The sequence below is a fragment of the Entelurus aequoreus genome, linkage group LG11 (assembly GCF_033978785.1).
Source record: "Entelurus aequoreus isolate RoL-2023_Sb linkage group LG11, RoL_Eaeq_v1.1, whole genome shotgun sequence".
Lineage (NCBI taxonomy): Eukaryota > Metazoa > Chordata > Actinopteri > Syngnathiformes > Syngnathidae > Entelurus > Entelurus aequoreus.
Window position 1 is genome coordinate 68,960,056 of NC_084741.1, and position 9,798 is coordinate 68,969,853.

The 9,798-nt window shown below is 40.2% G+C and overlaps 1 protein-coding gene across 3 annotated transcripts in view; it reads left to right on the forward strand.

Moving 5' to 3' along the window:
* Window positions 1-9,798, forward strand: part of znf574 (zinc finger protein 574) — a 47,041-nt gene that overhangs the window by 33,652 nt on the left and 3,591 nt on the right. For all 3 annotated transcript variants that reach the window (XM_062063898.1, XM_062063899.1, XM_062063896.1), the window contains 2 exons: window positions 5,698-5,846; window positions 8,083-8,370. In XM_062063898.1, coding sequence (XP_061919882.1) covers window positions 5,698-5,846; window positions 8,083-8,370 — 437 coding nt within the window. The remainder of the gene's footprint in view (window positions 1-5,697; window positions 5,847-8,082; window positions 8,371-9,798) is intronic.

Consider the following 9,798-nt stretch of genomic DNA (forward strand, 5'->3'; position numbering starts at 1 on the left):
AGTCGGGGTCCACTTAAATTGATTCATGATACAGATATATACTATCATATATACTATCATCATAATACAGTCATCACACAAGATAATCACATTGAATTATTTACATTATTTACAATCAGGAGTGTGGAGGGTGGGGGGGGGGGTGGGGGGGGGGTAGTGGACATAGAGAGAGAGAGAGAGAGATCAGAAGGCATAAGAAAAAGAATCTGCATTTGATTATTTACATTTGATTATTAGCAATCCGGGTAGGGTGTTAGTTTAGGGTTGTAGCTGCCTGGAGGTGAACTTTTATAGCGGTTTTGAAGGAGGATAGAGATGCCCTTTCTTTTATACCTGTTGGGAGCGCATTCCACATTGATGTGGCATAGAAAGAGAATGAGTTAAGACCTTTGTTAGTTCGGAATCTGGGTTTAACGTGGTTAGTGGAGCACCCCCTGGTGTTGTGGTTATGGCGGTCATTTACGTTAAGGAAGTAGTTTGACATGTACTTCGGTATCAGGGAGGTGTAGCGGATTTTATAGACTAGGCTCAGTGCAAGTTGTTTAACTCTGTCCTCCACCTTGAGCCAGCCCACTTTAGAGAAGTGGGTAGGAGTGAGGTGGGATCTGGGGTGGAGGTCTAGAAGTAACCTGACTAGCTTGTTCTGAGATGTTTGGAGTTTAGATTTGAGGGTTTTGGAGGTGCTAGGGTACCAGGAGGTGCATGCGTAATCGAAAAAGGGTTGAACGAGAGTTCCCGCCAGAATCCTCAAGGTGCTTTTGTTGACCAGAGAGGAAATTCTGTAGAGAAATCTCGTTCGTTGGTTAACCTTTTTGATTACCTTGGTTGCCATTTTATCACAGGAAAGGTTAGCCTCTAGAATGGAACCTAGGTAGGTGACCTCATCTTTCCTGGTGATGACACTGTCACCTACTTTTATGGTGAAGTGATTGACTCTCTTAAGTTTGATGTGGGACCCAAACAGGATGGATTCTGTTTTACCCAAGTGGATGGATAGTCAGTGTTCAAAAACAAGAAACAAATATACAAAAATTAAGGGTACTTTATTTGAACTATGCAAAATTATCTGCCAATAGAACAAGAAAATTTGGCTTGTCAACACTTTCCAAAACAAATAAATTAGCTAACCTCAATGAATCCAAAAATACCTTAAAATAAGTATATTCTCACTAATAACAAGTGCACTTTTCTTGGTATAAAAAAAAGAGAGACACTTTTGCTTAATATGTTGAAAAATATTCTTAAATTAAGTAAATGCTAGTGCCATTATCTTGACATAATGATATGCGCTCGGCATGATTTTTTTTTTCATGCTTGAAGTAAGTAATTATTACTTTAAAGGCCTACTGAAACCCACTACTACCGACCACGCAGTCTGATAGTTTATATATCAATGATGAAATCTTAACATTGCAACACATGCCAATACGGCCGGGTTAACTTATAAAGTGCAATTTTAAATTTCCCGCTAAACTTCCGATTGAAAAAGCCTTTGGAGGATGATGTATGCGCGTGACGTAGCCCGGGGAACAGAGGTATGCCTTCCCCTTTGAATACAATACAAAAAAGCTCTGTTTTCATTTCATAATTCCACAGTATTCTGGACATCTGTGTTGGTGAATCTTTTGCAATTTGTTTAATGAACAATGGAGGCTGCAAAGAAGAACGTTGTAGGTGGGATCGGTGTATTAGCGGCTGGCTGTAGCAACACAACAAGGACTACTTATTTGGATAGCAGACGCCTGGCCGATGCCAGCCGCCCACCGCACGGACGATCGGGTGAAGTCCTTCGTCGCGCCGTCGATCGCTGGAATGCAGGTGAGCACGGGTGTTGATGAGCAGATGAGGGCTGGCTGGCATAGGTGGAGCGCTAATGTTTTTATCATAGCTCTGTGAGGTCCGGTTGCTAAGTTAGCCTTAGCGTCGTTAGCAACAGCATTGTTAAGCTTTGCCAGGCTGAGATCTATTAACCGTGTAGTTACATGTACATGGTTTAATAGTATTGTTGATCTTCTGTCTATCCTTCCAGTCAGGGATTTATTTATTTAGTTTCTATCTGCATTTGAGCTCGATGCTATCACGTTAGCTCATGCTAAAGAGCTTCGTCGATGTATTGTCGTGGAGATAAAAGTCACTGTGAATGTCCATTTTGCGTTCTGGACTCTCATTTTCAAGAGGATATAGTATCCGAGGTGGTTTAAAATACAAATCCGTGATCCACAATAGAAAAAGGAGAGAGTGTGGAATCCAATGAGCCAGCTTGTACCTAAGTTACGGTCAGAGCGGAAAAAAAATATGTATTTCACTGCATTCTAGTCCGTCACTCTAACGTTCCTCATCCACGAATCTTTCGTCCTCACTCAAATTAATGGGGTAATCGTCGCTTTCTCGGTCCGAATAGCTCTAGCTGCGTTGAAAACAATAGGAAAATATGAGGGAGTGAACAACTGACAACGTCACGCTACTTCCGGTAGGGGCAAGGTTTTTTTTGATCAGAGACCAAAAGTTGCGAACTTTATCAACGTTGTTCTATACTAAATCCTTTCAGCAAAAATATGGCAATATCGCAAAATGATCAAGTATGACACATAGAATGGATCTGCTATCCCCGTTTAAATAAAAAAAATTCATTTCAGTAGGCCTTTAAAAAGCAGTTTTATACTTGTGAGTGTTGATGACACAGCTTTGCAACAGTTGCTATTCTAGTTTCAAGCATGTTTTACTCAATATAGGTCATAAAATCTCAGCTACAAACTGTAATATTTTACTGAGATCATTTAAGACCAAAACGCGTAAAACACTCTAACATAAAATCTGCTTAGTGAGAAGAATGATCTTATCAGACAGAAAATAAGCAAATATCACCCTTATTTGAGATATTTAATCATACTTAGATTTCAGTTTTTGCAGTGCATGTGAGCAACATCAGACGTGCACACTGTGGCTACACCAGCAGCACACCTGTCCCAAACCTGACTAAATAACAAGTTCAATCTCCATCCATCCATCCATTTTCTACCGCTTGTCCCTTTCGGGGTCGCGGGGGGTGCTGGAGCCTATCTCAGCTGCATTCGGGCGGAAGGCGGGGTACACCCTGGACAAGTCCCTATCTCATCGCAGGGCTAACACAGATAGACAGACAACATTCTCTTATTATTATAATCAAATGACAGCAGTCATTTCCATGAGGTTATTTTCTAATATAAGTGTTTAGGCCCACTTAAAATGACAATAACAAAAAATATTGTTTTTAATTAACTCTGTACCGTATTTTTCGGACTGTAAGTCGCAGTTTTTTTCATAGTTTGGCCGGGGGTGCGACTTATACTCAGGAGCGATTTATGTGTGAAATTATTAACACATTACTGTAAAATATCAAATAATATTATTTAGCTCATTCACGTAAGAGACTAGATGTATAAGATTTCATCGGATTTAGCGATTAGGAGTGACAGATTGATTGGTAAACGTGTAGCATGTTCTATATGTTATAGTTATTTGAATGACTCTTACCATAATATGTTACGTTAACATACCAGGCACGTTCTCAGTTGGTTATTTATGCGTCATATAACATACACTTATTCAGCCTGTTGTTCACTATTCTTTATTTATTTTAAATTGCCTTTCAAATGTCTATTCTTGGTGTTGGGTTTTATCAAATAAATTTCCCCAAAAAATGCGACTTATACTCCAGTGCGACTTATATATGTTTCTTTCCTTCATTATTATGCATTTTCGGCCGGTGCGATTTATAGTCCGAAAAAAAAGGTACTTGTATTGTTTTCTGGGTGGAGGTCCTGCTTTGGAAATAATTTGTACCCCTTTCAGACATTGCATTTAGTTCCCATTAAAACATTCACATGTTGCACAATGAGATGTAAGCAGGGGATCATGTGTACATTACTGCAACTTCCTGTTTGTAAAAAATATATTTTTATTAGTTTTTTTTTTAATATACTGACAGCATTTCATGATTAATATTTATAAATTAAGATTCCTAATAAATGACACTAGAATAAGCACACATTTGATTGGTAAATCATAGTGTAACGACCTGGAATGACACTTTATGTGTGGTGTTGGAGTTGTCCGACTATGTGTGTGGCTGTAAACGCATCACTGGCTAAGTGCCATATGTGCGTGTGTTGGCGCAAGTGAGAAAGAGCGAGCGGCTGCTGTTGATATAACAAAGTTGGTTTTGATCTGGTTTGTACTGCAGAAAATGACCAGTTTTGCCAGATATAATTTATTTTACTAATGTTCTGGTGATGTGTTTATGGCCGACAATAAAGAGTTTTGCTCAGTAAAGTGATCGATGGAATTCATGTCCTCAAAGCGTCTCGACAGACGTTACAATATTTGAATAATGATGACGAAAACTGTTTTCTCTGTCGTGTCCGTGTCGTGTCGAAAATAGTTATGCGCTGATTTTTTTAATTTGATTTTGTGCGTGGCATAGATTTGCCGTGCGCAGAGGACGCTTGAGCAGTGCGCAATTGCACAGGCACGCACCTTAGAGGGAACATTGGTGCCAGTATGCTGTTTTTTTTCCCAATAAATTACTGGAAAGGATAGAAATGTAGTTTGTCTCTTTTATCCAATTATTAATCGAAGTAATAATCGACAGATTGGTTGATTATCAAAATAATTGTTAGTTGCAGCCCTAATCAAATCATGACAAACCACTTGAAGATTAAAAGGAGAAATTGTTTTTTTGCCTATAATTTACAATCCTTATGAGAGACAAGAACATTATTTTTAATGCATTCTAACTTGTAAATAAAATTTGCATTCAATGAAGCTAATGGGAGCCATTACATCATTGCGTCTATTGCGTTTATTCCGACCATAAAACCTAATAAATAACCATCCAAAAAGCGCCAACAATACTCCATTTACATTTCGTGACTGGAATATTAACCAATATTAGCGATATTGTTAATATAAGCGCTAACGTTGAGAGAGAGGCAACTTCCTTATGCTGCTGACATAAAATGTTGAAAGTTTATTCTAGGTTATATAAATCACACCTCTCACCTTGATAGTAAAATTATGTTGACATAAACTGTAAAGTTGTTAAACCTTGGCAGCCAATTTTGACCCGGAGATGGCGAGAAAGACACTGGTTTGCACCCACCTGTTTTTTTTTTTTTAACCCTTTGCGAGAATTATGAGTCATTCTTCATCTAAACGGGAATATATCAACATCCCAACAGTCGCTTCCAAGTGGGAGCAGACATTGTACACTCAGTGATGTTTTGTTAAGTTTGTTGGCTCTCATGTTTGCATGAGTTGTGGTCAGTGTTGTTGTTGAAGGAAAAAGTGAACGTTGTGATGTGTCTATTTAATTAATGTGTCATTGTAGGCTAAAAATGAGCAAAATACAAAAATATTACCTGTTGATATGAATGGGCCTGTTACTTCATTACATGTGTATTTACTGCGTGTATATAAAACCTTGATAAAAGTGTTATGGTGTTTTTTATGCGCTTTATAGGCAGAATAGAGAGAGTCCCATAGGCTCCATTGTAAGTGGACTTTGGTTCACATTTATTTACTAGTTAGAATGCATTTTTAAAAAAAGAAGAAACATGTGTGCTTGTTTTTTGTTTTTTTTTAGACAAAACTGGTTACAGCAACGGTATATGATGGCAACCACTTAAAAACAAACAAATGATTCCTCTCTCGTTGCAGACAAGGAGCCGGTCAACTGCCCTCACTGCTCATCTGCGTTTATAAACCAGGCTGTGCTGGACATCCACCTACAGCGCTGCCCCACCTCTGAGGAGGAGAGGCTCACCGGCCGTGGGAGGGGCCAGGGCCGAGGCCGCTCAACTGGACAGGTCGGTGACACAGAAAACCTATTGAACCACTTCTGCTTGTATTATCTCTAAAGCTGTCAAAAATAATGAGTTGGCACATGTGATTAATCACAAAATATTATAATTTTAAACATGTGCTGTATATACGCAGACTAATCACACAATTTATTCTGACTTTACCTCAATCGCGGATGGTTACCTAAAAGGCAGCGTGGCGTGTTGTTATATGGTCGGTGATCAGGTCAGTGTATACGCCAGTATTAAGACGAGTGAAGAGGTTCCGACTCATTTCAAAATTCACCTTGACTAGACTTTAGATCTCTGGCGCCTATTAGGTTGATCGTGAGCTACCAGTCGATCGCACAGGGTGTGTCAGTCGATCGCAAGGCTTCAAAAAAAAAAAAAGACCTTAAAAGTACCGATCATCAATTTTCACGATGACGTCACTTTCGTCGCTCGATTGACATCCACGTTTCCCAGGGGTCTTGAGATGATCGCTGTTGGAAAAATACGACCGGCAGGAAAGCAAGAAACACTTTTTATTTCAACACTCTCTCGCCAAACACCAGCTGTCAAAATTGTAAAGACTGACCGCACAGTTCCTGTCTTCACAATAAAAGTCCTGCTCCATCCTGCCTGTGCTAACAAAATAAGGGTTTCAGAAAACTAGTGCATACAAGCTAGGAAGCTATGGAGTTAGCCTCCAATGTATTTCTCGTAAAGGGTGTAAAATCGAGTATGAAAGCAGGATGAATAAGAAGCTAAAAAACAAACACTTTAATGTGATGTTGGAAAGAGGATTTTCCCCCCCTCCACAATGTACATTTGAAGTTGTGGAACTTATCAGCACTTCTTTGAATCCTGTCTGATTCCAACCAATGCGAGTCATCAAAATAAGGTAATACACCAACTTATATTCTTGTCTTCAAAAAAATTAAAGGAATCTATGTGCATTAAACGTGCTTGCTTGTATCTTTATTAAACACCTGTTAACAAAAACATTCTAAATATATATACGTATATAGTGTTTGTTTGTGTACATATATACATATATGTATATATGCTGTGTGTATTTATATATACACCGTGTGTGTGTGTGTGTGTGTGTGTGTGTGTGTGTGTGTGTGTGTGTGTGTGTGTGTGTGTGTGTGTGTGTGTGTGTGTGTGTGTGTGTGTGTGTGTGTGTGTGTGTGTACTGCGCCATTGTATTCTGACGTTGTATTTAATAAGTTCCTTTTTTTCCCTCTATCCTCTTGTTGTGTGGCAGACTGGTTTGTACATGCACATGCATCCCCCACTGTTGTCATTTCTAATACAAAGTAGCGTATAGTTGGAATTTATCTCCGTCAGTAGATTCGAAATGGAAGCGCTGAAACTACAACATGGCTGATGAGGAGAAGACAGTCAAAGTAATAATAAGAGTCAAGTAAATAAGACCGCTCATAAAACGACGCATTGTGAAGACACGGTCAGATGGTCTGTTAAACATAATCTAAGCTAAATTTTGACCAAAGAATCACCATTACATGTTATGGAGACCACAAGGAATTATTTGAAATGTAAAATAAACTGGTATTTAAAGAGGTCATACTATGATTTGTATTATTGTTACTGTGTGTATAAGTTAACTAATACTAAAATAAAGTGGATAAAATAGGCCAGCTGAAAGTTAAGTATAAATGAAATTTTTTTTGTGTGCACATAACGTTAATAGGAATCAAAATTGTAATAATAAAGAAAGTAATTGCTTAGAAACAATATGGTAGCACTAACTGAAGTGCTACATTTGTCACCATTCTTACCTGTCAACTGTACAAGTTTAAAATGAAGTAAACCGCTGTGTACTAAAACAATAGACTGCATACTCTTTTACACTGATGGCTTGAATGTGCAGAAAGAAATAACTGCATGTGTCACCTGGGAAGTGAGGCTTTTCTCATCAAGACTGAACACATTTTGCAGCGTTTGTTTTTGTACTAAGCAGCTCGGACGTGCCACTTTTGCTGCTACCGTATGCTACTGCTGTGTCACACTAAATTACATTTCCTGCTTTGTTGTCATCATCGGTGCTCAACCTCTAGAGTTTTGTGTGAAGAAGAAACATTTTGATTTGCTTCCAAATTTTATTGTGACACAGTTGTGACATGCTTATATGGCGTTTGTGCTGCTACTGAATAGGAGCATTGGGACAAATGTTCTCTCTTCACTTTTTTCCCTTCCTTCTGCCATTTTCTTATTGTCTTCTCCTTGTCTTCAGATGGAATGCGACCTGTGTGGCCACCGCTGCATGACCCAGGAGAGCCTGGACCTCCACCGCCTGTCCCACACAGGCCAGACGCCGCTTAAATGTCCGGTGAGGCCTTGCCGCCGCCGCTTCATCTCCAACAAGGCTCTGGAGGAGCACGTGGTGGCCCACTTCCAAGGCAAGCTGGGGAAGTCCAAAAACCAGGTCCGCTTTGAGTGTCAGATTTGCCACAAGGGGTTCGCCTACAACTCCACCTTTCAAGTTCACATGAGAACCCACACCAACGAGAGGCCCTTCGAGGTATGTGTGTGGGGGGTGTTTGCATGCTTGCGTACATCCTTGTTCTTGGGTATCAGAATTATTATGCTGTCATAATTCCTCTTATTTCCATGTAAGGCACAGACGCCTTTTTTACTACCTGAATTTCAAATTCAGCACTGGCTCACCCGTCACGGTCTCACTATCTGCCCCACCCCCGCTGCGGCCATCCTGCCACTTCTGGACCGCGGCCATTTGTGCCGTGTGTGTCCTGCGGGTGTTTCCTCCCTTGCTGTACTGGTGATTAATGGCAGGGCTGAATTAGGGCCTGTCAGCTCCTGTTACTATTCTGGGAATCCCTCCCCAACCCACCCCACACCACCCACCAACGACCCTCCATCTTTGCCGTGCTGGTGACATCCACTGTGTCCACCCGCCCTGCCCCATTGCACCGGGCCGCTGTGGAGTTTGATATAATGTTGATGTCGTCGTAGTATATATCTAGAAAATGATGGATGTCACGTTTGACTGGGCCTCCAACACATAACAGGCCAACACAGTGCTGGGTATTAATTTATGTCAAATATATTTAAGATGCACACTCAACAGAAGCATGGAGTTTTAGCCTAAGAAATACTGAAACCCTAGAACCGAGACTGGTTATGTATCATTGAGTCATAAACGTATGAAGAATCACCAAATGAGAATCAGCGGCACCTTATGTTGCTGTTAGGATATGAAAGGATATACTTTATTTGTCTCACAATGGGGAAATTATGTAGTTGCAGTTAGGGATGATGCTCGAAACCGGTTTTCCGGTTGTTTGATAAGAAAAAACCGAGTCCTCGGACTCGAATCCCTTTTTGAGAACCGGTACCCGTTATCGAGACCACTATAGTAAAGGAAAAGAGTTGATTCTTTATTCGAATCCCGTCCCGACCAGAAATGCTCCGTGGGACATCACAATAAATGACGTCACGTAGCTCAGTCATTAGGCGCAGATAGCGAAAGCAGGAAAACAATGGACGGGAAAAAGCGCTCCATGGTGTAATAAAGTTCAAAACAAAAGCTATAATCCATCGAATAACTTTACTGAGAGATTTGAGCAGGGTACAACACATGACGAACACTTTTACGACCAACCGGAAACATAGCAACGCACCTCCTTTACGGCAGCTGTCGCAACGTTCTTAAAACAACCGCAGCACATACATATATATACAACATATCTCCCTTTTTTAACTTTTGTTTTTCTTTACTTGTAAACAAAACAAAATCACACTGTAGATGTGTTGTCTGTCTAATTATAAATAATGCAGACGAGGCGTGTTGGCTGAGTTCTTGACGTTTACTTTCACAACGTGGCAACATGCAACACTTTTCGGGGCTACCGCGCATGTTCGTAACTCCCGTTGCATGCTGGGTAGTGTAGTTGTTATATTCTCTAGCTCATAACATTTTTTCCCCCAT